Source organism: Piliocolobus tephrosceles, chromosome 3 (assembly GCF_002776525.5).
Source record: "Piliocolobus tephrosceles isolate RC106 chromosome 3, ASM277652v3, whole genome shotgun sequence".
NCBI classification, from domain to species: Eukaryota; Metazoa; Chordata; class Mammalia; order Primates; family Cercopithecidae; genus Piliocolobus; species Piliocolobus tephrosceles.
In genome coordinates, this window is record NC_045436.1 from 146,814,955 (window position 1) to 146,841,447 (window position 26,493).

Sequence of the window (26,493 nt, forward strand, 5' to 3'; positions counted from 1 at the left end):
CTTAAAAAAATTTTTTTTGAGACACAGTCTTTGTCACCCAGGCTGGAGTGCAGTGATGTGATCTCGGCTCACTGCAACCCCTCCCTGTCAGGTTCAAGTGATTCTCCTGCCTCAGCCTCCCAAGTAGCTGGGATTACAGGCACCCACCACCACACTCAGCTAATTTTTTGTATTTTTGGTAGAGATGGGGTTCTCACTGTGTTGCCCAGGCTAGTCTCAAACTCCTGAGCTCAACTGATTCGCCTGCCTCAGCCTCCCTAAGTGCTGGGATTACAGGCGTGAGCCACCACATCTGGCGAGGACATGCATTACTTTTGTAATCCTGGCTCGTTATAAGAATTCAAAACAGAATTGGCTATCCACTTTACGTATTTTACAACATGGCCACCTAAAAGTGTCCTTTTTGATATGCAGAAAAAGTAGAAAGGCAGGATTCAGTCAAAAGATGAATCTCTGAGTTATTAGTATTTTGGAAGGAAATTCCTTTCTCAGGTCTTTATCATCATATAACACAACCAACGTGAGAAATGAAAGGAATAGTGCCTGTGGATTTAGCAAGCTACTATACAAATAAGGGTTAGTATTTCCAGGTTCTATTTCCATGCCTTAGGCAGCATTATGGCCTTGGTTTTTTCAGAGGGACTAAATGTGATCAGCATAAAATGATTTTGCAGGTTCTGAAGTAGTCACACCAATGTAAAAAATTAACATTTACACTTTTTTTTTTTTTTTTGAGACAATCTCACTCTATCGCCCAGGCTGGAGTGCAGTAGCACGATCTCACCTCACTGCAAGCTCCACTTCACAGGCTCAAGTAATTCTCATGCCTCAGCCTCCCGAGTGGCTGGGATTACAGCCACCTGCCAACCCGCCTAGCTAATTTTTTTATTTTTATTTTTATTATTATTATTATTTTTTTGAGACGGAGTCTTGCTCTGTCGCCCGAGCTGGAGTGCAGTGGCCAGATCTCAGCTCACTGCAAGCTCCGCCTCCCGGGTTTACGCCATTCTCCTGCCTCAGCCTCCGGAGTAGCTGGGACTACAGGCGCCCGCCACCTCGCCCGGCTAGTTTTTTGTATTTTTAGTAGAGACGTTTAGTAGCAATGGAGTTTCACCAGGTTGGCCAGGCTGGTCTCAAACTCCCAACCTCAGGTGATCCGCCCACCTCAGCCTCTCAGAGTGCTGGAATTACAGGCATGAGCCACCACGTCTGGCCAACATTCACTCTTAAGCCTTTCTAAATTATTCCAATATTATAAGGACAAAGGTTAATCATAACTGATCACAGTTTCAACCTATGAAACTGTGATTGTTACTGTGACTGTTCCATCACAGTAACAAATGACGTTATTTTTCTTTTTTTTTTATTATACTTTAATTTCTAGGGTACATGTGCATAACGTGCAGGTTTGTTACATATGTATACTTGTGCCATGTTGGTGTGCTGCACCCATCAACTCATCAGCACCCATCAATTCATCATTTATATCATGTATAACTCCCCAATGCAATCCCTCCCGAAGTTTTTATTTTTCATAAATGAAATGTAATGATGATGTTAACAGTGGACTGGAAAATCTGGAAGTTTTTGTTTTTTTTTTGAGACAGTCTGGAGAGCAGTTACAGTGTCCAGGCTGGAGAACAGTGGCACCATCTCAGCTCATTGCAACCTCTGCTTCCCAGGTTCATGTGATCCTCTCACCTCAGCCTGAGTAGCTGGGACTACGGATGCATGCCACCACATCTGGTTAATTTTTAAATTTTTCTGTAGAGATAGGGTCTCACCATGTTGCTCAGGCTGGTCTCAAACTCCTGGGCTCAAGTGATCTGCCCACGTTGGCCTCCCAAAATATTGGGATTATAGGTGTCAGCCACCATGTCTCGTCTCTGGAAGTTTTTAATGCATTTTAAAATTATTTAACAGAAAATTCTTACAAAGATATTTTAAGATTACATCACAGCAAGCAACTGTTTATTGGGACAAAGAAGATATACAAAAAGCCAAATGAATTACTGTAATTAAATCTGTAGTTTATTGACTTTTTTCCTTTTTATTTATTTATTTGAGATGGAGTTCTGCTCTTGTCACCCAGGCTGGAAGGCAATGGTGCGATCTCGGCTCACTGCAACCTCCCCCTCCCAGGTTCAAGTGACTCTTCTGCCACAGTCTCCCGAGTAGCTGGGATTACAGGCGCCCACCACCACGCCCGGCTAATTTTTGTATTTTTAGTAGAGACAGAGTTTCACCATGCAGGCCAGGCTGGTCTCGAACTCCTGACCTCAGGTGATCCACCCGCCTTGGCCTCCTAAAGTGCTGGGATTACAGGCGTGAGCCACTACGCCTGGCTACTGACAATTTTTTGTTTTAAGCAAAGAGGTGGGGTACATCCACTGTAGTCCAGGCATTCTGGCACCACCTCTGTTATTAACTGGAATCAAATTTTAAAAATTTCTGTGATCTTGAAGGTCTTGAAGTTTTAGAGGGTTTTTGTTTTTCTTTTAGCCACTAGATTTTTCAGGAAAAATTCTCCTATTTAGGAAAAAGGAAAACACATTAATATCAACTTAAAGTAAATAACAGTGAGACAACTATTTCAAAATTATATTTTTGGTGTTTCCCCTTTAAAGAAGATGTTTGTATTTATTGACACTTCCCTCTTCTCAAACCTCAATGGCAATATTTTTCTAACCTAAATATCCCCTATATCTTTGGCCTTTCTCCCCGGCAATAATGACTAGAGTCTCCTACTACTATTCTTTCTAGTAACTCAATATTACGAAGGGTGGCCCTACTGTATAAATGGGTCTGCATATTTATTCTACTTTATGTGCACTATCTATCCCTCATCACTGTCAAAGTATTGCTCTTGGCAAAATTCACTTCCAAGAGCAATTTTACTACATTATTAGGCTGGATCTGATGTTTATAAAACAGACCTCGTTGCAGTTGAGCAGACACATCTGATGGAATCTCTTTAGCTTATTCCCCTCTAGGGAAGCAAGAGCTCTTCGTTTGTAATGGGCTTTCTCTCCACCGCCTGAGTTGTGCCTATGCAGTAAGTTAGCAGCTTAGAGGGCACATTCTCTTTTTAGGCCATTAGCATTCCATTTAGTCTACTGCTCTTACAGCATGACTCCATGCTTATCGGTAGAGCGCAGCACTGGAGGCCTGATTTCACGAGGAGTCTGATTAACTTCTCTTTGCCATCTTACATATGAGTAGAACTGTGATGAGTGTATCTACATATAATCTCTGCAAATCCCAAGGCTCATAACCCAGCCAAGTAATCCATGCTGCTCCATACCTCCTCCGAATGTCGTGGGAGTAGCACCAACTTTATCAGACCCTAATCCATCATTTTAGTCTAATGCTCATCATGTACCAGAATTTGATCTTTTCCTGGTAATTTAGAAAGCATCAAAAAGTTCATAATTTACTTCCTTTTATATGTTAGAAATTTTTCTTTAACAAAAGAAAAACTCCTTTCAAAGGATATTACTCTAACCATTCTAGAAGCTGATAGTGGTTCTATCCTTCATATGTATTTTTAGCTTGCCAGCAGTGCTGCTTGAAGACTAAATCACTTGCAATTACTGGTTTTCAAAATCCCCACATCCTGTCAGTCAGTGCTGAATCAAATTCTTGGGTTTTCAAACTATGATGAGCTATTAGTTCATTAAAATGTTTTAAATTATTATTTTTATTTATTTATTTATTTTTGAGACCTCACTCTGTCACCCAGGCTGGAGTGCAGTGGCATGATCACAGCTCACTGCAGCCTCAACCTCCCGGGCTCAGGTGATTCTCCCACCTCAGCCTCCTGGGTAGCTAGAACTAAAGGTGCGCACCACCACCCAGCAAATCAGCCACCCAGCTAATTTCTGTATTTTTGTAAAGATGGGGTTTTGCCATGTTGCCCAGGCTGGTCTTGAACTCCTGGGCTCAAGTGATCCACCCACGTCAGCCTCCCAAAGTCCTAGGATTACAGGTGTGAGCCACTGCACCCGGCCTTAAATGTCTTTATAGGAACATACTGAATATTACTAATACTGGAGCATTAATTTTTTCAAATAGAATTTGTTTAATTTAAACATATTTAAGATTTAGACTCCAATATATAAAGCAATCATTTAAAACATAATCACTTTAGATCAAAAAAAAAAAAAAAACCAAACCTACCTTATTTATTTATTTATTTTTGAGACAGTCTCGCTCTGTTGCCCAGGCTGGAGTGCAATGGCGTGATCTTGGCTCACCACAACCTCTGCCTCCCGGGTTCAAGCAATTTTCCTGCCTCAGCCTCCCAAGGAGCTGGGACTACAGGCACACGCCACCATGCCCAGCTAATTTTTGTAATTTTTTTTTCTTTTGGAGATGGAGTCTTGCTGTGTTGCTAGGCTGGAGTGGAGTGGCAGGATCTTGGCTCACTGCAACCTCTACCTCCCGGGTTCAAGCTATTCTCTTGCCTCAGCCTCCCGAGTAGCTGGACTACAGGTGCGTGCCACCATGCCCAGCTAATTTTTGTATTTTTAGTAGAGATGGGGTTTCACTATGCTGGCCAGGATGATCTCGATCTCTTGACCTCATGATCCACCCACCTCCCAAAGTGTTGGGATTACAGACATAAGCCACCGCACCCGGCCTAAATTTTTGTATTTTTAGGAGAGACAGGGTTTCACTATTTTGGCCAGAATGGTCTTGAACTCCTGACCTTGTGATCTGCCCGCCGCGGCCTCCCAAAGTGCTGGGATTTCAGGCATAAGCCACCACGTCCGGCCAATACCTAGTTTATTTTTAAAGAGACAAGGTCGGACAGGTGTGGTGGCTCACACCTGTAATCCCAGCACTTATGGAGGCCGAGGCGGGCGGATCACAAGGTCAGGAGATCAAGGCCATCCTGGTTAACACAGTGAAACCCCACCTCTACTAAAAATACAAAAAATTAGCTGGGCGTGGTGGCATGTGCCTGTAGTCCCAGCTACTCGGGAGGCTGAGGCAGGAGAATGGCGTGAACCCGAGAGGCAGAGGTTGCAGTAAGCCAAGACTGCACCACTGCACTCCAGCCTGGGCGACAAAGAGACTCCACCTCAAAACAAAAATAATAAAAAAATAAAAAATAACGGCCGGGCGCGGTGGCTCAAGCCTGTAATCCCAGCACTTTGGGAGGCCGAGACGGGTGGATCACGAGGTCAGGAGATCAAGACCATCCCGGCTAACACGGTGAAACCCCGTCTTTACTAAAAAAATACAAAAAACTAGCCGGGCGAGGTGGCGGGCGCCTGTAGTCCCAGCTACTCCAGAGGCTGAGTCAGGAGAATGGCGTAAACCCGGGAGGCAGAGCTTGCAGTGAGCTGAGATCCGGCCACTGCACTTCAGCCTGGGTGACAGAGCCAGACTCCGTCTCAAAAAAAAAAAAAAAAAAAGAACCATCTAAAAAAATAAAAAATAAAGAGATGAGGTCTCACAATGTTGCTCAAGCTCTATTTGAACTCCTGGGCCCATGCGATCCTCCTGCCTCAGTCTCCCAAGAAGGTGGGACTATAGGCACACACCACCTCACCTGGCCTAGCTGTTTCTTTATTTTATTTTTATTTTGAGACACAGTATCTTGCTGTGTCGCCCAGGCTAGAGCTGTAGTGACATGATCATAGCTCACTGCATCGTTGAACTCCTGGGCTCAAGTAATCCTCCTGCCTTCCAAAGTGCTGGGATTAGAGGCATGAGCCACCTTGCCTGGCCTCTTTATTCTTTTTTTTTTGAGATGGAGTCTTGCTCTGTCACCCAGGCTGGAGTGCAGTGGCATAATCTCGGCTCACTGCAAGCTCTGTCTCCTGGGTTCACGCCATTCTCCTGCCTCAGCCTCCTGAGTAGCTGGGACTACAGGCGTCCGCCACCATGCCTGGCTAATTTTTTGTATTTTTAGTGGAGACAGGGTGTTCACTATGTTAGCCAGGATGGTCTCGATCTCCTGACTTCGTGACCCCCCGCCTCCCAAAGTGCTGGGATTACAGGCGTGAGCCACCGCACCCGGCCAGCCTATTTATTCTTAATAATTGTAATTGTTAAGTCCAACTGACAGGGACATCATAAACACTTTCTAGATTAAATTCAGTCTTCAGATATGTTCTATGGATCCTCTGACAATCATTATCACGTGACTTTTTATCCCTTGGAAACTGATTTTATTTTCATAAATCAATTCAAGCTATTGATTAAAATAAGAGCTGAAATTCCAAAGGTTAAAAAAAAACTGCATTGTAGCTAGTAAAACCACTAAACATTTCTATGGAGAAAAATAATCTTACGGATATTTTTCTGTTGCCTCTGGGGGAAAAATACAAAGAAATGTAATGACGCAAGCAATGCTATCAAACAGATACTTTTCAGTGCTTAAATTGATTGAAATTGGTAGTCTGGAGATGCAGCTGGCATCATTTCCAAATAAATATGTATTTCTCAGAAAACCCTATTAGATGCTTGACATGCTCTGTCATTTCTGAATAATCTACTACTGAAATCTACACATAGAATAAATCAATAAACTAATTGTTTCTGCTTTTACTATAGTAGCTGAGTTACAAAGCAGGGGGCTGAATTTGTTTAAGAAACAAAGGATTAAGAGAAACTTTTCCTTAACATGATCCCCATGGAGCAAAGCTCCTAAGCATGTTCCAGGAAAAAAAACTACGCCCTCTACCAAGACCACCAAAGGTATTACAATTTGTCAAGAGTTTTAGTGATTGGTGGTAGAACTTAATGTGGAAAGTTAATGGCCTAAATAAAACCATGCCCTGCAATCTAACTTACCTGCTTTATATGAAGAACGCACCAAAGGGCCACTTGCAGTATAATGAAATCCAAGTTCATTTCCTACTTTTTCCCAGTATTGGAATTTTTCAGGAGTAATATATTCTTCAACCTAGATTTAAATAATTGCTTCTGATTAGATTTTAGAATTCTTCTTTGATTCTGCAGAAAGTCTATACCCATTTATGCAGAACGCTCTTCACTGCATAATTTATCTTGCCTCCACCCCCAGGCTTTTGTCCTCTCCCTCCTCCCTGTTTACTGGTTACTTCTTGGCCACTCTACTGGGATGTAAATACAGGGAATTACAGAGGCAGGGAAGCATATCAATTTTGTGCTACATTGGCTATTCCAAAGGACAGAAAAAGAAGAGATTATCTATAGAGATTATTTATCTATATTTTTCCTTCATTAACAGGTAAATTCAAGAATTACTCATGCCTATCTGATTCTTGAGGACAAGACTGTCTTACTCAATTTGTATCTTCTGCTTAGCACTGTGACTGGCACATGGTCACTGCTCAACACAAGCTTCTTGAATGAATGGATAAACGTCCATGATAGAAACAGAAACAATGGTTTCCCATTCTTACTTCGCCTCTGGCTCTAACATAACAAAAAACAAATTACACAATAACCAAGTGTAAATGAGTGCCATTTCCCAACTTTTAAATTCTTTTTCTCTAGGTTCACTTGAGTTGTGAAATTTGTGGAGAAAATGGGGGAGGCAGCAAATATGTGCCAATGTAGCTGATTTATGTAGATAATAAAACTGGGACTTACTAGTATACAGCTGACCCTTGAACAACATTGTCACTGCACAGGCCCACTTATGTAACATATAAAATGTGTGTTAATTGACTGTTGTTATTGGTAAGGCTTCCAGTTAACAGAAGGCTATTAGTAGTTATGATTTTTTGGGAGTCAAAAGCTATACATGGGCTGGGCACAGTGGCTCACACCTGTAATCCCAGCACTTTGGAAGGCTGAGGCGGGCGGATCACCTAAGGTCAGGAGTTCAAGACTAGCATGGCCAAAATGGCGAAACCCCGTCTCCATTAAAAATATTAAAAAATTGACCAGGTGTGGTGGCTCACACCTGTAATCCTAGTGCTTTGGGAGGCCAAGGTGGGTGGATTGCCTGAGCTCAGGAGTTCAAGACCAGCCTGGGCAATATGCCAAAATTCCGTCTCTAAAAATATAAAAAAAATTAGTCGGGTGTGGTAGTTCATGCCTGTAATCCCAGCTACTCAGGAGGCTGAGTCATGAAAATTGTTTGAACCTGGGAGGTGGAGGTTGCAGTGAGCTGAGATTGCACCACCGCACTCTAGTCTGGGTGACAGAGCGAGACTCTGTGTCAAACAACAAAAATATCTATATCTATATCTATATCTATATCTATACCTATATCTATAATTTAGCCAGATGTAGTGGCACCCGTCTGTAGTCCCAGCTACTCAGGAGGGTGAGGCAGGAGAATCACCTGAACCCAGGAGGCAGAGATTACAGTGAGCCGTGATTGTGCCACTACACTCCAGCTTGGGCGACAAGAGCAAAACTCCGTCTTAAAAAAAAAAAAAGCAAATCAAGATACGTGTACCTTAAGATGACGCCTTGTTGGCTGCATATATTGTCCTAAAGTCAAGCAGTCTACATCTGCCTCACGAAGTGCTGTAGGAAGAAAAGCACAAATTACATTAGCAAATACTTTAATTGTAGACCTAACCATAATTTTCCTGAGGAATATTTAAAAACAGTGTGAACTTTATGACAGTCCATAATCCTCATGTTGGGGAATAAGATAACACCTATTCATTATGTGGTAAGGACTGAAAATAGTAATAATTAAGACAGTCATGTAGGGCTTATAGATACAAGGATAAATACTTCTAATAGTACAGAATAAATGTTAAAATAGTAGTGGAGGATGTTTTAGAGTAGGAGTCTGTTTGGCAGAAAAGGTATGGGAAATAGTATATGCAAAAACCTGAGTGCATCTATATTATAGAGCAAATATGTTGCATTAGGTTTTTACTCAATGCACAAGATATGCTATGGGGGCTGTGGTTTAAACTGTGACGTATCAGAACCTTTCTAATAAACTGCATGCAATTTGGTAAACAGCAGCTCTTACTACATGAACTTACTACTCTTTGAACCACTAAATAACTACAAGCAATCTAAGGATCCTCTGCTAAAATTAAAACTTTTATTCCCAAAGTTTAAAAAGTCCAAGAATCACAAAGCAAATGGACTTATGGGACTAAGGTTCAGCAAAGTCCGAAGCACACCATGTTATGTGACAATGCTACAAGGAAGCTCTTTCTCAGAGGCTTGGATTAGTCTCATTGATCTATGAACTGTCAGTGCCTGGTACCTGGCTGGCTCTCCAAAAGTGTCCAATGATAGAATGAGAAAAGTGAATGAAATCATGCTATCAGTGGATGCAAGGATGGAGAATAAAATGGGATATAAATTTCGTATCCTGAGCTTCATGCATGTCACTCCATGAAATCCCAAGAAAATTTATTTCCTTTGCTTTATTTTCTTTTTTAACTTGTATTTTAGATTTGGGGGTGAATGTGCAAGTTAGTTTTCTTTTAATGCTGCTATTTATAACCATATACTTTGTTCTTAGAAGGGCCTTCAAAGTGAGTGAGTTCCTGCTATTACTCAAATTAGATGGGAAAGGTTTTTTCATTTTTCAATTTCTTTACCTTTCATTGTTGCATATACTTGCTCATCATTCTCGCCTAAACCCAACATTATAGATGTTTTAGAAATAACATCAGGCTGAACCTTCTTGGCATGTTTCAGTACACGCAGGGACTGATCAAAATTGGCCCGAGGATCACGAACCTTACTGGAAAACAGCAGGACTGTTGTCAGCAAGAATTACAAGTTCAACCAAGTACATAGTTACGCAAGCAACCTGAAAGACCAGAGAAGTACATTCTGCACATTATCTTAAACCACATAGGTGAAAGGTAGCATTTATGCACAAATGCCTAACTGTTAATTTAGGAAAGAAAAGGCCTCATTGGGCTCCCTAGCTCTGCCTCAAGCCTGGGGCAGAGAAAAGTACAATGGAAGAAATTACTTCAGTTTATGCATTGAGAAACCAGAATTCTGAAGCGAAAAATTAAGAGAGAAAGGAAAAAAAAGCAGAAGTAAGAGAGTCTCTATGCTGAACAAAGAAAAAAACAAGCTGAACCCACGTCAGAGGGTTGAAACTTTCATATTCATTTCTTTTCTGAAGACTAAGCTGCCCTCTGCTGGTAAGTACACAACACTGCCACCTCTTAGGTGAAGAAATGCATGATTCTGGAATTTTCACTGGAAAGGATCATGTTTCTTAAGTGAAACCAGGGAAACTGGCACCCACTGGTGGTGGTATCATGACAAGGTTGCAACAGGCTGTGTACCGTGGCTTAAATGACTTATCATTTAGCCAAAAGGCCAGAAAGCTTCTGATGTTAAACCGGATTTCATTTCAATTCTAATGCAGCTTTATTTTCTGTAATTGTTTTTCATCAGACACTAGTTAACAGGAAAGAAACAAATTTATGAATTTAAAAATAACTGAAACTGACAATATAGAAATTACTTTTTAACAGAATTTCTCCACTGAAATTAAGTTATGGTTTCTACTGTTTATGATTTAGTGAAAATGATGGTTATTGTTTACTTTAACTTATTTCAGGTTCTATGACACAGATCATATGTAGAAGCTAATAAAATCACTGCTAAATGCTAAATTAAAGAAAAAATGATATTAATCTTGCCTGAAGCTTAAAATGTTCATTTTTCTAAAATTTGAATGGATGTGGATAATAATCCTTACTTTTTACATCAGTGTTACTTGCCAATAATTACTCTTAATTACTGAAATTATTAGGAGTAAGAAAGCATAGTGTCTACTTTTTTAAAAAAGTACATCTGAATGATATGAGTTTTTCTTTTTTTTTTTGAGACAGAGTCTCGCTCTGTCGCCCAGGCTGGAGTGCAGTGGCGGGATCTTGGCTCACTGCAAGCTCCGCCTCCCGGGTTTAGGCCATTCTCCTGCCTCAGCCTCCCGAGTAGCTGGGACTACAGGCGCCCGCCACCTCGCCCGGCTAATTTTTTGTATTTTTTAGTAGAGATGGGGTTTCACCGTGTTCGCCAGGATGGTCTCGATCTCCTGACCTCGTGATCCGCCCATCTTGGCCTCCCAAAGTGCTGGGATTACAGGCTTGAGCCACTGCGCCTGGCCGAGTTTTTCTTTTCTTTTTTTTTTTTTTTGAAGTCTCGCTCTGTAGCCCAGGCTGGAGTGCAGTGGCACTATCACTATCTTGGTTTACCGCAGCCTGCACCTCCCAGGTTCAAGCAATTCTCCTGCCTCAGCCTCCAGAGTAGCTGGAATTATAGATGCGCGTCACTACACCTGGCTAATTTTTTGTGTATTTAGTAGAGACGGGGTTTCATCATGTTGGCCAGGCTGGTCTTGAACTCCCGACCTCAGGTAATTCGCCCGCCTTGGCCTCCCAAAGTGCTAGGATTACAAGCCTGAGCCACGAGTTTTTCTTCTGCATCATTCATTACATATATTAGTGCTGTATATATATATATACAGCACTAATACATATATATAAATACATATATATATATGTATTTTTTTTCTTTCTCTTTCTAGATGGAGTTTTGCTCTCGTTGCCCAGGCTAGAGTGCAATGGCACGATCTTGGCTCACTGCAACCTACGCCTCCCGAGTTCAAGCGATTCTTCTCCTGCCTCAGCCTCCTGAGTAGCTGGGATTACAGGCATGTGCCACCACGCCCAGCCGAATATATTTTTGAAGCCTTTTCTTTAGAATTACAACCAAAGCAATTGCTCTAGTGTAATTTTTCCCTCCTTCGAAAACTTTTTTGTGGGGAGGGGGAAACAAACAACTCATTGAAATTTGCAGTCTGATATTATTTAAAAAAGAAAGAAAGAAAAGATGTTCATTATTTATGTGTATTAAAACACACAGTTACTGTTAGCAATGTGATTAACACCTTAATGTTTATAATATAAAAATTAAGTATATTATAAATATAAAAATACAATTATGCAGTATAAATATAGTGTTTATAATATAAACACTAAGTAACTGATACTGCTGGGTGGAAATACTATTATGGATGATATTTATGCTGTTTTTGTTGGTGATATTTTCTGATTTTTATGTAATAGACATAGACTGAATTTTCCTAAAAAACAAAAAAGAATAGAGTTTACTTTATAAAAGTCGATGGCAAAGTTCACCCCTGGAAAAGGTAAGTATATATGGCATATTTTGACCCACCTAACTTCCCAACATTACTTTGTACACGTATTCACCTCTGTAATTCCGGGACTGTTTCTACATTATGTGCATACACGTCTAATCCTGACAGAGCAACTTTTTCTATTGCTTTGAGATCACCTCGAAAATCAGGAGTAAGACATTCCACAAGGATTTTTGGATTCCTAGGGGGAAAAAAGAGAATTATCAAACAGAGAGAAAGAACTGACATACCTGTTGCTCAAAATATAAATTATCAGTACTCATTCAGTATGTTTCAACACAGTAACCTTTAGAACTTTGCCAAGCAAAGTATGAACATACAGATGTTCATACAGGAACCATTTTAAGAAAAAAAAAAGCAGAACATTAAATACTATGTACACAGTGGTTAAAACACACCTGTAGGCAAACTGAATAAAATTTCAAATTATATATAGTAGACTTTTAAACCTAATTTGAGGTTTTAGAAAAAGTAAATAATTGTAAGAAACTAAAATATGAAATATTAAAACATTAAATATAAAACTTTACTCTTTGGAAAGTAAATTGAGATATTTCTTATACAAATGTGAATATTATTTGATTGCTTTAATTTTGATTTCTTTAAAAAGTCATCAAATCATGCTCTCCTCCTTTCCTCTAGGCAAATATTTCACAAGTACTATGGGTTTTAAAAACTATTTTCTGGGTTGCTGAGTCATGAGCTTTGTTAAACGAAGTACGAGCTAAACATTAATCTTCCTATTTATGTTGTGGCTATATCTATTCATCCAAGCATTATAATGTGAACTGGGTCACAGAGCTGTTCCCTTTGACACCAGCAAAAATGACTGAAACAGCTGACAAACTTTTTCATAAACCCACTGGCAAAGTGTCTGGAGTTGTTCCCTGAAAGAACAGATGTAGAAAAGACTACATGTACACCCTTATCATGAACATAGGAGATGTTCAAAGAACATATCCTATAATTCTGTTTTTTTTTTTTTTTTTAAATAAAAACAGGGTCTTGCTCTGTTGCCCAGTGCATCATAGCTCACTGTAACTTTGAACTCCTGGGCTCACGCAATCCTTCTGCCTCAGCCTCCCAAGCAGGTAGGACTACAGGCGCATGCTACCACATCCACCTATTTTTTTTTTTATTTATTTTTTGTAGAGACAGCATCTCCCTATGTTGCCCAGGCTGGTCTTGAACATCTGGCCTCAAGCAATCTTCCTGCTTTGGCTTCCCAAAGTGCTAGAACTATAGGCGTGAACCACTGTGCTTGGTTCTACTGCTTTTTTAAACTGCAAGCTAAGACCCATTGAAGCTTGTAAAATAAACTTAATGGGCTGCAACAGATTTTTCAAAAATGAACTATAGTAAATAGAAAACAGAAAATACTAGGGAATCATTTAAAAAATTTACTAAGTGAAAAAAAACAACAAAAACAAACAAACAAACAAACAAAAAAATTTACTAAGTGTGCTTAGGTGCCAAACTAGTACTGAGTTATAGAAAATTAGAATAATCCCAGCACTTCGGGAGGGCGAGGCAGGAGTTTTGCTTGAGGCCAGGAGTTTGAGATGAGCCTGGGGAATGTAGCAAGATTCTGTCTCTAAAAAAAAAATGAAAAAAAAAATTAGCCAAGCATGGTAGTGTGTACCTGCAGTCCCAGCTACTTGGGAGGCTGAGGCAGAAGGACTGCTTGAGCCCAGAAGTTTGAGGCTGCAGTGAGCTATGACCAGGCCATTGCACTCCAGCCTAGATGACAAAGCAAGACTGTCTCTTAAACAAAACAAAACAAAACAAAACAAAACAGGTTGGGTGCGGTGGCCCAGGCCTGTAATCCTGCACTTTGGTAGGCTCAGGTGGGTGGATCAATTGAGGTCAGGAGTTTGAGACCCTTTCTGGCCAACATGGTGAAATCCTGTCTCTTACTAAAAGTACAAAAATTAGCTGAGCGTGGTGGCATGGGCCTGTAATCCCAGCTACTTGGGAGGCCGAGGCAGGAGAAATGCTTGAACTAGGAGGTGGAGGTTGCAGTGAGATGGCACCACTGCACTCCAGCCTGGGCAAAAGAGACTCCGTCTCAAAAAAAAAAAAAAAAATCATTACTAAGAAGACCAGGTTTATACTTTTTAAAGAAAATTATTCAAAGTTTAGACTAATGCTCTAATATGAGGGAGGGATTCTATGGGCTAAAAGGTCTATATAAGTTCATGTTACTGAACCCCTAAAATTCTCTGCAAATATATATCTGTACATACAAATATGCTTTTTCCAAAGAAGTGTGTACATAATTTCCAGTGAATTATCAGAAAACTATGAAACTCCCCAAAAAGTGAATAATCCCTGCTTCAAGGTAAAGAACTTAAACTGAACTCATGTGGGTCCAAAACGGTCCTTAAATTACACAAACAAATGCAAAAATAAGTACCTTTCCTTTAAATATGATACAGTCTTTGCAATGTGTTCAGCTCCCCCATCAGGCATATCTAGAAATAAAAGAATCCACTGCTGAAGATGATGTCACCATTTAGAGCCAATTTCTGGTAGAGGCCACGATGACACACTAACCATCTCGATCCACAGATGTCAGGACAACATAATCCAGACCCCATTCTGCAATTGCCTTTGCAGTATTGTAGGGCTCACTGGCATCCAGTGGAGGAGGATTTCTTGCAGTCTTAACAGAACAAAATCTGCAACCTCTTGTACATGTGTCACCCATCAACTAAAATAGAAATGTTACAATTTAAATCAAATAGATGACCCTTAAGGACATAATGTTGAGAGAATAAAGCAAGTTGCAAAGAATGCATACAGTTTGCTTCTGTTTATAAGAAATTTGAAACATTCGAAACTAAATGATAGTCAAGAAACACAAATATATGTGATACAACTAAAAAGAAAGGGAAATAATAAACTCACTAATAAGAATAGTGTTCAGGGAAGAGAAAAGGGGATGGGGTCAGAAAAGGACACAAAATTTAAATTTAAAAAACAAAGCAGGGTGCAGTGGCTTGCTCCTATAATCCCAGCTGCTATGGAGGCTGAGGTGGGAGGATTGTTGAGAGTTTGAGACCAGCATGGGCAACACAGTGAGACCCTGTCTCTAAAAATTAGCTGGGTGTAGTGGCATGTATCTGTAGCCTCAGGTATTCAGGGAGGCTGAGATGGGAGGATCACCTGAGCCTAGAGTTCGAGGCTGCAGTGAGCTATGACTGTGCCACTGCACTCCAGCCCGGGTGACAGAGACCCCTATTTCTTAAAACAAAATAGGAACACAACTGAAAAATGGGATTCTAAAATACAGTTTAGGGGCTACAGAGGGGGATTCAAAGATAATGCTAATGTTTTAATCTCAAACTGGAGGTATGAAGGTGTCTGTTCTGTTATTCTTTATAACTTACACTGTTTATAAGATACTTTTTTTTTTTTTTGAGACAGAGTCTCGCTCTGTTGCCCAGGCTGGAGTGCAGTGGCCGAATCTCAGTTCACTGCAAGCTCCACCTCCCAGGTTTACGCCATTCTCCTGCCTCAGCCTCCCGAGTAGGTGGGACTACAAGCGCCCGCCACCTCGCCCGGTTAGTTTTTTGTATTTTTTTAGTAGAGACGGGGTTTCACCGCGTTCACTAGGATGGTCTCGATCTCCTGACCTCGTGATCCGCCCATCTCGGCCTCCCAAAGTGCTGGGATTACAGGCTTGAGCCACCTGGCCGATACTTTTTTTTTGAAACAGGGTCTTGCTCTGTAGTCTAGGCTGGGATGCAGTGGCATGATCATGTCTTACTGCAGCCTCGACTTCTTGGACTCAAGTGATCCTCCCACCTCAGCCTCCCCAGTAGTTGGGTATACAGGCAAGTGCCACCGTGCCCAGCTAATTTTTTAAAACTTTTTTTTGTATGGACTGGGTTTTACTATGTTGCCCAGCTGGTCTCGAACTCCTGGGTTCAAATGATCTGCCTGACTCAGCCTCCCAAAATGCTGGGATTATAGGCATCAGCCACTGCACCTGGCCTATGAAGATACATTTTATCTACTCAATAATCAAAAAAGATGATTTTAAAAGACATAAAATATGTAACAGATCAATGTGCAGGTCTCCATGAATGTGAAAACAGAAAGCACAGCTCCTTCTTGTAGAATATATTGAACAGAAAACACATAAAAAGTTAAGCAATTATGAATAATGTTTCCAAAAATTGATAGGAGAGGTATCTCAAGGCAGCGCGTGATTAACTATCACATAAATGAAAGAACCAATAACAGATTTATGCAGAGAAGAGTGAGATCACAACAGGTTGGATTATTCTATCAGGTTTTTTCTTAATATTTTTCATAAATGCAAATGTAATGAAAAATCTGACGAGAGATTCATAACGCACATTTTTAGGAAGAAGATAGAACATATTCCCTTTCAGTTTCTAGACTAAAGCTGTAGAGGCTGAGGCTGGCCCTACCATGATCGTGGCCGTGGCGGTGGCATATTCTCCACCTCCCCAACACTCTCCAATATTGGGACATCGAGCTTCCTCACATACCTGTGTACAAAAGGAAATGGAACACCATTAGGTTGACAATATCCACCAACTAAACAATTGGTGACTATGATTAGACATTTTAAACTGCTCGTTGTTTACAACATATTTTTGAAGACATCCACTATTCAAAAATGCTGTTAAAACCAAGTGCGCTAGCTCATGCCTGTAATTCCAGCACTTTGGGAGGCTGAGGTGGGAGGATTGCTTGAGCCCAGGAATCTGGTACCAGTCTGGGCAACACAGTGAAACCCCGCCTCTACAAAAAATCGAAAAGTTAGCTAGGCATGGTAATGTGCATCTATACTCCCAGCTACTCAGAAGGCCAAGGAAGGAGGATCACTTGAGCCTGGGAGGTCAAGGCAATTGTGCCACAGCGCTCTAGCCTGGACAACAGAGCAATGCCCTATCTTAAAAAAAACAAAAAACAAGAAACAAAACCAGAGGCTGTTAAACTGCCAAACTCTATATTAAAATTAGAGTGTGGTGAGCATGTCCTATAGAGGTGTACTCCCTTACACAATTATATAAGAATGGACAGATTTGAATTTTTATTTTTTCAAAGATGGAGTCTCACTCTGTCATCCAGGCTGGAGTGCAGTGGTGCCATTTTGGCTCACTGCAATCTCCACCTCCCGGGCTCAAGTAATTCTCCTGCCTCAGCCTTCCGAGTAGCTGGGACTACAGGCTCACGCCACCAAGTCCAGCAAATTTTTTTTTTTTTGTATTTTTAGTAGAGATGGGGTTTCGCCATGTTGGCCAGGCTGGTCTTGAATTCCTGACCTCAGGTGATCCTCCTGCCTTGGCCTTCTGAGTGCTGGAATTATTGGTGTGAGCCACCACACCCAGCCAAACTCTCATTTTTAAATTAAAAACTTTATGAATGTATATACTTCATATGTGCAAATAAAAAAGTCTGAAAGAATATATACTGAACAGTTAAAGGTAAAAGAGCATGTTTTTTTTTTTTTAGACGGAGTCTCGCTCTGTCACCCAGGCTGGAGTGCTGTGGCCGGATCTCAGCTCACTGCAAGCTCCGCCTCCCGGGTTCACGCCATTCTCCTGCCTCAGCCTCCCGGGTAGCTGGGACTACAGGTGCCCACCACCTCGCCCGGCTAGTTTTTTGTAGTTTTTTTTTAGTAGAGACGGGGTTTCACTGTGTTAGCCAGGATGGTCTCGATCTCCTGACCTCGTGATCCGCCCGTCTCGGCCTCCCAAAGTGCTGGGATTACAGGCTTGAGCCACCGCGCCCGGCAAGAGCATGATTTATATATGGCATTGTGTATGTGACATAGCTTCACATTTAATTTTATATTCTTTCCAATGAAACATGTATCTAATTTGCAATATAAAACAAACAAAGCTTCGTTTCCAAACTTGTAGGGCAAAAAATATTTTTGTTTGCAGGAAAAATGATTCTAAATATATTTCCATTCCTGGTAGTAATGTATCACTTAACATATTTACTTTCTTTGCTATTATTTATATATTTATTAATAATTTTTTAAGTTATATAAATGTAGAAACATGGCTTTTGGTTAAGAGGAATAGTTTACACTTTGACAACTTACTGTATGGAGGTTTAAATTCCGCAAAGTGTTTTTCAGTTTATTGTAATTTTTCCCCATGGGAATCTCTGTCTTTAGCCATGGAGGTAGTCTTAACCTAAGGAAAGCCAAACATAACTATTAACAAATATGCTGCCAAATAATTACACAGCTTTGAAGTTAATTTCTTCTATTATAATTCCTAGTTAATACTTTTTCTATAATCTTAGAATAACTCTTATAATTTCTGTCATAAGAGTAAGAAGCACAGAATCAAATTCAGCCTTGCTCAAACCACTTTAGAAAACACCAATAATGGGGCCAGGCACTGTGGCTCACGCCCGTAATCCCAGCATTTTGGGAGGCCGAGGCAGGCGAATCACCTGAGGTCTGGAGTTCGAGACCAGCCTGACCAACATAGAGAAACCCTGTCTCGACTAAAAATACAAAATTAGCTGGGCGTGGTGGTGCATGCCAGTAATCCCAGCTACTCTGGAGGCTGAGGCAGGAGAATGGCTTGAAGCCTGGAGGCGGAGGTTGCTGTGAGCTGAGATCGCGTCATTTGCACTCCAGCCTGGGCAACAAGAGCGAACTCCATCTCAAAAAAAATTTAAAAAAAAACACCAATAATGGAGTGTAACAGGGCACTATGCTCATGTCTACCTTTTTTGCAAAGCCAGAGTTACACTATTCTAATAAGAGAATGAGTTTTTGAATATCTCATCCCTCATGAATGATACTGCCAAAAAGTACTCTATTTGTTTAGAGTGAGGTAAGATCACAACAGTGCACTGTCTGCTCTACATTCTAGATTTTATAGTGGTTACTCAACGTAAAAAAGATCTAAAATTTGGAGTGGAGACTGTGAATCCTTGGTTCTCCATGACTTCCATCCACTTGTGATATAGAAGGTGCTGGATTAAGTTCTCTCTCAACACAATCTACCTTCTACATAAAATTCCATAACTCTTTTAAATTAAGGTAAGGTATCCATAAGTCATATGTAAATTGACTAGGAGAGGCACATGTTAGATCATCAACACCTAGTAACCCAGATCTAACAGACTAGTAGCAAGGCTATTATCTCTACTCTGAAGAAGTTGAATGCCGGGTAAAAAATGGGGAGATGGCAGTGTAACATAGTAAGGGCACAGAGAAGAGAAAGATTCCAACAATTTCATCTGCTTACCTGTTCTATCTAGTTGTGTTATCACATCTTTCTAATGATTTTTAGCTAAATTTAACAAGTCTGATATAAAAAACAGATTCTAGGGCTTGGTTATATCTGAAAATAATGCACAACAAAGGAATGGGACGTTAAAATTATCTCAAATTTTCAATTACCTTTCTCCTTTCTGGCGTTTTAGGTTTCCTTTATATTCATCCCAGGTGCTCCTGTCTGCAAGATCACCAGATACAAAATCTTGAAGGTCTGGTCCATTCTGTAAGAGCTCCTTTTTTTTATCTGGCAAGGAACTTAACGGTCTGACTGGGCTGCATAAATATCTCCCAAATACCTAAAGAAAGAGTTCATTATGACGTTTATTTAGTGGAGTCCGGAATAATTTAGTTTTAACCCATCATAACACCTAAAAGTAAGCCTTTTGGTAAAGCTAAAAAAGTGTTTCAGAAATTATGTCAAACTAGGAGCTCTAGTATTCTAGGGCATTAGAATGTAACATAAAAGATGACTGAAGGAACCAAACCTAAAAGAGAATAAGAGTTGACTGTTTACTACTGAGTTTAGAATAGATTTGGAAATCTCTGGAACTATTTAACATACATCACACTTTCATGTACTCCACTACCAGGAACTACATGTTTGTCTTTCAACAAGATTGAACTCCAATAACTGAAGAAGGTGCCACAGTTTAAAATTGTTCTGGTCCTGACTTGAATCAGGGGCGTTTAAAGTGAAGTGTGCAATAAATCTCTCGAGTTTTGAATAAGCATAATTGTTGAAAAGTAGGTTAATAATGTCCAGTTGGTTTCAGATAACTGGAAGGGGGAAAACCAAGCCTAACGTTTTTACCTTTTTTTTTTTTGAGACAGAGTCTCGCTCTGTCGCACAGGCTGGAGTGCAGTGGCGCGATCTCGGCTCACTGCAACCTCCGCCTCCCAGGTTCAAGCGATTCTCCTGCCTCAGCCTCCCGAGTGGCTGGGATTACAGGCGCGCGTCACCACGCTCAGCTAATTTTTGTATTTTCAGTAGAGATGGGGTTTCACCACATTGGCCAGGATGAACGTTTTTACTTTCTAGGTTACATTTTTTCTGTGTTCGAACATGGCAGTCAAGAACATAAGAAATCATGGTATTCGGCTTTTACATCTGAACACAAACATGCATGAGACAGCCAGAACACTACAAAATCCGCGAGTCTGCACATGTAACGCAAAAGAACCTTCGACAACTCAAAAGAGTGCCTGTTAGGGTGTTGCACGATTGCTACTGCACTTCTCAATGTCTGCAGCTAAAGCCTAGAGGACAGGTTTGTGTTCTCTGCGGCTAGAGTGGTGTCTTACACACAGTAAGAGTCCAACACAGAATAGCCATGTGGCGTGCTCACTGCAGTGTTCCATAAGTATAGGGGACAAACCACTCTAAACAGAAAATAAGTTCTCAGTGCCGGCCCAGAGAGGCTTTCAAACAAACTGATGCCAGAGACTCTAAATCAATATCTTGCGGCTGGTGGAAGAATTACATGAGATTACATGAAAAATGTTTAAAACTGCCGTTGGCTAGAAGTAAATGCACTGACCTTTATTATTGGGCGTGGGCGCTCTGAAGGGATAGGATCCCCCCACCCCACGCCCAAACCCGCTCGCCCCGCCGCTCACCCGGGGCCCCAGGGTGCGGGCTGCATCCCCGCAGCGTAGAGACATTTCCTCTTTAGAACTAGCGCAGTGCAGGGATTGAGAGATCGCTAACTCCCGGGAAAGGACAGGTCGACAGGTCGATAACACGTCGCTCCGTTTACGACAAACAGCCGAGCTGCTCCATGATTGGCTACTTTAACCTTACGTGACGTCGCGCACTTATGGCGCAATACGCAGCCCCCCCCCCCCCCCCGCTTACGGAATACAAGTACGTAATGACGAAAGACGTTCTTTCTTTGCTGCGTCTACTGCAAGGTGAGGATGTTTCTGTACTCGCGGGGCATTAGGAATCTGAAGCCATCTGCTCTGGGAAAGGCTGTGGCGCGGCTCCCACTCTCGGAACCTTGTCTTGTTTGTCCCCCAGCTTGGCAAGCGCCATATGGGCCTGGCGGCGCCGCATGCGAATCCTGTTTTGGGCTTTTTGGCCTATTCCCGCCCCTCAGGCTTGCCGGGATGGCGCCGCCCGGATAGACCTTGCAGGGTTGGGCTGAGCGGGAGTTTGCCTGCTGGGCCTCGTAACTCTCGCTTTGGGGCTGCTCCTTCCGGGCTGGGACGCACTGGGGCCGGCTGTCGGTGCCCCGTCCTCCAATATCGTCTCCGGAACTTCCCCTGGTAGTCTCCGGTAGGAGTGGAGCTCTGTGCGGCGTAGTTTGGTGGAAAAACGGGCCTTGGGTCGGCCTCACCCCCAGTGTTTGTGTTTCAGAATGAAGACCATTCTCAGCAATCAGACTGTCGACATTCCAGAAAATGGTATGAGACTTGATGTCTTTTTCATACATCTTTACTACACGTTCCAAGCGTTGTGTGGCCTGACGAGTGTGTTCTCTCTTCTAGTCGACATTACTCTGAAGGGACGCACAGTTATCGTGAAGGGCCCCAGAGGAACCCTGCGGAGGGACTTCAATCACATCAATGTAGAACTCAGTCTTCTTGGAAAGAAAAAGAAGAGGGTGAGGGTTTTTCTTCTGGTAATTCAATTGCTCGTTGGACGGTGGTTTATAACAGCATCGCATTTGGTTACTTTAACAATTTTCGAATTGAGGTTCAGAGTTTTAGCTTTAAATGTTGCTGTCCAGAATACCAGCCAGTTTTCCGTTAGTGAAATTGAAAAACCAGATTCTTAACACAGCGAATTACATAAAGCTCAAATGTAGTAGTGGTCATCAGTGACACGTCTTAATAGTGTTAAAAGTTTAGTTTATTTTCCTAGTGGTTGCTTTGTAAAGATCCTAGGAACCAGCAGTAGGTCTGTAAAACCTGATGATTTAATTTTCCAGAAGGGAAGTTTGTTGCAACTTGTACAAAGCTTAACTTTTGGGAGGTTTTATAGGTGGTTGGATTTTTCCAGTTGAAAACCATGTGCTTTGATTAGGGTGAATTCTAGAATCTTAAAGTAATTGGGTAAGTGGTATGTTATTTAAGCCTGCATATTTCTGGAAAGAATACGTTTTTCTATTACAGCTTCGGGTTGACAAATGGTGGGGTAACAGAAAGGAACTGGCTACCGTTCGGACTATTTGTAGTCATGTACAGAACATGATCAAGGGTGTTACACTGGTAAGCAGATGAATCAGACTTCTTTGTTTTGGAAAGGGAGGTTTCTCAAACCTTTGCTTTATACAGCATAAATGTCTCAGAGAATGGGTTACGCATTTTATTTGGTGTAATACACACGAACTTGGCAAAAAACAGGCATCTCTGGGTCTTCAAGCGATAGAGCTGAGAGGAAAGACCAGATGGGTACAACATGTTTGTTTTTTCTGTTGGGGGAGGGGCGTGTTTTTTTTTTTGAATCAAGACTGGGGTCTCCCTGTTTTGTCCAGGCTGAGCTTAAGGGATCCTCCCACCTTGGCCTCCCGTAGTATTGGGATTGCCGCATGAACCACCATGCATGGCTAGATGGGTGCAGTTTTTAAAAAGTAGGCTAATGGTGAATTTTCACATCTTGCAAATTTTCTTTTTTTAAAATAGTAAATCTACAGTTGCAGTACTAGGTGGCAATCACATCTCACCATCAGGACCCCTTGTTGGGATAGAAAATGATGTAGTTTCTGAGTTTTCTGTCTGTTGCCGTTATATATGTCCTTATTGTTTCCAACCCACCTTCTCTCCCCTCAGGATAAAAAGTTCATGCTGAAATGGTTTTCAATTCTTGGACGTGTGCTGTACCTTAGTACTACTCAGTAAACGTTAGTCTAATGTCAAACATGAGGGCTTTGGGGTTCTCATTGAAAGAGGGCAGCATTGTTCATTGAGGGCATGAGTGAGTGAAATAAATGCCTCTGTAAGGAGCTTTACAGTCCACTAAATAGACAGAATGATGTTTAGAAGGCTTGGTTCAGGAGACACAGTTCTTACAAAATTTTAAAACTATTAAAAATATTCTTCAGCATTGGTAATAGCTTGCTTATTTAATACAGGGCTTCCGTTATAAGATGAGGTCTGTGTATGCTCACTTCCCCATCAACGTCGTTATCCAGGAGAATGGGTCTCTTGTTGAAATCCGAAATTTCTTGGGTGAAAAATACATCCGCAGGGTTCGGATGAGACCAGGTATGTGCATACCCTCAGATAGAATTAAGAAATTTTTCCTTCATATTTTTTTTTCTCCTTTTCCACTCCCAACCTCTTTCATACTTTAGTTGGCTGGTGTTTTGTGTTTGTGTTGAATAAAACCAGATTTGTTTTAGAATTCTCTTGATTACGCTTGTAACTGTTGGTGCTACTTAAGGGTTTATATATCATATTGATTACAATTTCAGAAAGTTGATACATTGGAGTAGTTTGTAGTGGTGGTTGTATTTAACTTGGCAAATTAAATATGTTAAAGACTTGTAATTTACAAAAGGTGTGTATTTATGGAGCACAGTGTGATGTTTCAATATATATATTCTGTGGAATGACAGAATCAGGCTAATTAACATATCCATCACTCCACTTCTTTGTGGTAAGAACCTTTAAAATCTAAAGAGAAAACCACATGAGTAGTGGTTAATAGCCTAGCTTAAATTTCAGCTCTTACTGTCCACCTTGGGCGTATCATCTCTCCGTAGCTTAAAATTGCAAACATCTTTGATTAAATGACTTAAAGTTGAAAAATAACAGTGCATGCGTAATACATGGTAAATACCATAGCTTTAAAAAAATTTAAAGATTGGTGCTTTTTATGAGGCAGCGTCTTGCTCTGTTGCCCAGGCTGGAGTACAGTGGTGTGATCTCAGCTCATCACAGCCTCCACCTTCGTGCTTGGGTGTTTCTCCCACCTCAGCCTCCCCTCTAACTGGCACTACAGGTGTCTGCCACCACACCCAGCTCATTTTTTATTTTTTGTAGAGACTGTTTTGCCAAATTGCCCAGGCTGATTTCATGATTTCAAGGAATGTTATTGTGCCTGACCCCAGCTAATTTTTTAAATTTTTTGTAGAGGCAGGGTCTTGTTATGTTGTCCAGGCTGATCTAAACTAAGACTTGGCACAAGGCTTTGTACAAATAAATTCTGGTAAATTGAATACCTTAATTAAATCAGGGAAGGAGTAACCACCGTAGGACTGTGAGTCATTCAAGTAGGAACACAAATAAGATTTTGGCACAGGTAAGGCAGGTGCTGTAAAACCAAAATGGTTTTTTTGTTTGTTTTTTGAGACAGAGTCTCGCTCTGCCACCCAGGCTGGCGTGTAGTGGCACGATTTCGGCTCGATGCAACCTCTGCCTTCTAGCTTCAAGTGGTTCTCTTGCCGCAGCCTCCTGAGTAACTAGGACTATAGGCACATGCCACCACACCCAGCTACTTTTTTGTATTTTTAGTAGAGATGAGGTTTCACTGTGTTAGCCAAGATGGTCTTGATCTCCTGACCTCATGATCTGCCCTCCTCGGCCTCCCAAAGTGCTGGGATTACAGGCGTGAGCCACTGTGCCTGGCCCCAAAATCTTAAGACAAGGTTCTTCTGGTGCATGGAGTTTTACATGGAATAAATTAGTGCCTCTGCAATTTAAATATTTTTTACACAGATCTAGTTTGGTGTTGATGCTATGCACATTCCCTCTCCCCTTTTAGGTGTTGCTTGTTCAGTATCTCAAGCCCAGAAAGATGAATTAATCCTTGAAGGAAATGACATTGAACTTGTTTCAAATTCAGGTTTGTATGTTTACTACTTCTAATTATGCCTACAAGATTTTATCTAAATCTTGTTGTTTAAAATACAGTATTTTGCTAATTTTTATTTGGTTAGCTTTTTTTTTTTTTTTTTTTTTTGGAGACGGAGTCTCGCTCTGTCCTCCAGGCTGGAGTACAGTGGCCGAATCTCAGCTCACTGCAAGCTCCGCCTCCCGGGTTTACGCCATTCTCCTGCCTCAGCCTCCTGAGTAGCCAGGACTACGGCGCCCGCCACCTTGCCCGGCTAATTTTTTGCATTTTTTTAGTAGAGACGGGGTTTCCCCGTGTTAGCCAGGATGGTCTCGATCTCCTGACCTCGTGATTCGCCCGTCTCGGCCTCCCAAAGTGCTGGGATTACAGGCTTGAGCCACCGCGCCTGGCTTGGTTAGCTTTTTAAATTGTGAAGTTAAAAAGATAACATTCTGAAATTTTAAGTAGAGCATATAATGAAATATATTCTTTTTAAGATGGGTTAGGCTGATGTATTAATTGCTGTATCTTCACTCCTGTAGCGGCTTTGATTCAGCAAGCCACAACAGTTAAAAACAAGGATATCAGGAAATTTTTGGATGGTATCTATGTCTCTGAAAAAGGAACTGTTCAGCAGGCTGATGAATAAGATCTAAGAGGTAAGTTCTTGTAGTGTCTTAAGTTTTATTACTGCTTTAGTTGAGTGAAGCTCTAAATTTACTAAAAGACTTAAACTGGAGTTGTAGTCATAGAAAGTGTAGAGTTAAGCATTCTGGAACACAGTAAATTTGACAGAATAAAAGATGGAATTGGCATGCATTTTACTATGTATAGTTTACTATGAATCAATAAGTCATAGTCCTGAGGTATGTTTTAGATCATTTAGAATAGTACAAAACAAAAGATGAGTACTTTTCTGGGCAAGTGTATTGATGGGAATGACCGATTTTTTTTTTTTTCCCCTGCCCAGTTATCCAGCTACAGAAAGAAGATGCCAGATGACTCTGAAGACCTACTTGTGATATTTAAATGGTGCAATAAAAGACCTGTTGATTTGGAGCTTCTTAAACCTGTTATCCTTGTTAGCTAGTTTTTCTCCCTTGTGGAACAAGGAGCTTTAATCTGGTTCTTGAAGGAATAGCAAGGATATATTTTAGGCAAGAGGAGTATTGTACCAGTGACAGGCAAACAGGCCGTTCATCATTGCATATAGAACTTTAGGAATACCCTGAAGGTGTCTAAATTTGCTGAGGCATGAATTTGAATATTTGGTAAGGCAGATGTTGTCTTAGTCACCTTTGGAAAAACAGC

General features: G+C 41.1%; 2 protein-coding genes across 5 annotated transcripts; one reads left to right on the forward strand and one right to left on the reverse strand.

The window, feature by feature from the left end:
* Positions 1–1,941: 1,941 nt before the first annotated feature.
* On the reverse strand, positions 1,942–21,185 carry LIAS (lipoic acid synthetase). 3 transcript variants are annotated; one of them, XM_023224605.2, is made up of 11 exons: positions 21,021–21,185; positions 19,527–19,699; positions 18,207–18,300; positions 16,558–16,638; positions 14,672–14,828; positions 14,532–14,589; positions 12,168–12,296; positions 9,525–9,670; positions 8,408–8,478; positions 6,808–6,919; positions 1,942–2,529 (listed from the first exon to the last, which is right to left on the reverse strand). In XM_023224605.2, exons 1-11 carry the CDS (start codon positions 21,063–21,065, stop codon positions 2,477–2,479), a joined length of 1,119 nt encoding a protein of 372 aa, XP_023080373.1. In that variant the 5' UTR covers positions 21,066–21,185; the 3' UTR covers positions 1,942–2,476. The 3 variants fall into 3 exon arrangements, with proteins under 3 accessions (XP_023080373.1, XP_026311590.1, XP_023080374.1); XM_023224606.3 differs by lacking the exon at positions 1,942–2,529 and adding an exon at positions 7,281–7,413 and having other exon boundaries at positions 6,790–6,919; XM_026455805.1 differs by lacking the exons at positions 14,532–14,589; positions 14,672–14,828; positions 18,207–18,300 and having other exon boundaries at positions 2,054–2,529; positions 21,021–21,159.
* A 72-nt stretch (positions 21,186–21,257) lies between these two features.
* On the forward strand, positions 21,258–26,251 carry RPL9 (ribosomal protein L9). 2 transcript variants are annotated; one of them, XM_023224609.2, is made up of 8 exons: positions 21,258–21,314; positions 21,763–21,809; positions 21,894–22,009; positions 22,521–22,616; positions 23,480–23,612; positions 25,114–25,194; positions 25,725–25,841; positions 26,153–26,248. In XM_023224609.2, the coding sequence occupies exons 2-7, from the start codon at positions 21,764–21,766 to the stop codon at positions 25,829–25,831; spliced, it is 579 nt and encodes a 192-aa protein (XP_023080377.1). In that variant the 5' UTR covers positions 21,258–21,314; position 21,763; the 3' UTR covers positions 25,832–25,841; positions 26,153–26,248. The 2 variants fall into 2 exon arrangements, with proteins under 2 accessions (XP_023080377.1, XP_023080376.1); XM_023224608.2 differs by having other exon boundaries at positions 21,289–21,314; positions 21,763–22,009; positions 26,153–26,251.
* The last annotated feature ends 242 nt before the right edge of the window (positions 26,252–26,493 follow it).

Coding starts and splice junctions, on each gene's coding strand:
- LIAS (XM_023224605.2), bottom strand. CDS start 21,065: ATGTCTCTACGCTGCGGGGATGCAGCCCGCACCCTGGGGCCCCGG. Junction 16,639..18,206: donor GGAATTTAAACCTCCATACA/GTAAGTTGTCAA, acceptor TTTTGTACACAG/GTATGTGAGGAAGCTCGATG. Junction 2,530..6,807: donor GCGTTCTTCATATAAAGCAG/GTAAGTTAGATT, acceptor TTTCCTAAATAG/GAGAATTTTTCCTGAAAAAT.
- RPL9 (XM_023224608.2), top strand. CDS start 21,764: ATGAAGACCATTCTCAGCAATCAGACTGTCGACATTCCAGAAAATGGT. Junction 22,617..23,479: donor TGATCAAGGGTGTTACACTG/GTAAGCAGATGA, acceptor TATTTAATACAG/GGCTTCCGTTATAAGATGAG. Junction 23,613..25,113: donor CAGGGTTCGGATGAGACCAG/GTATGTGCATAC, acceptor CTCCCCTTTTAG/GTGTTGCTTGTTCAGTATCT.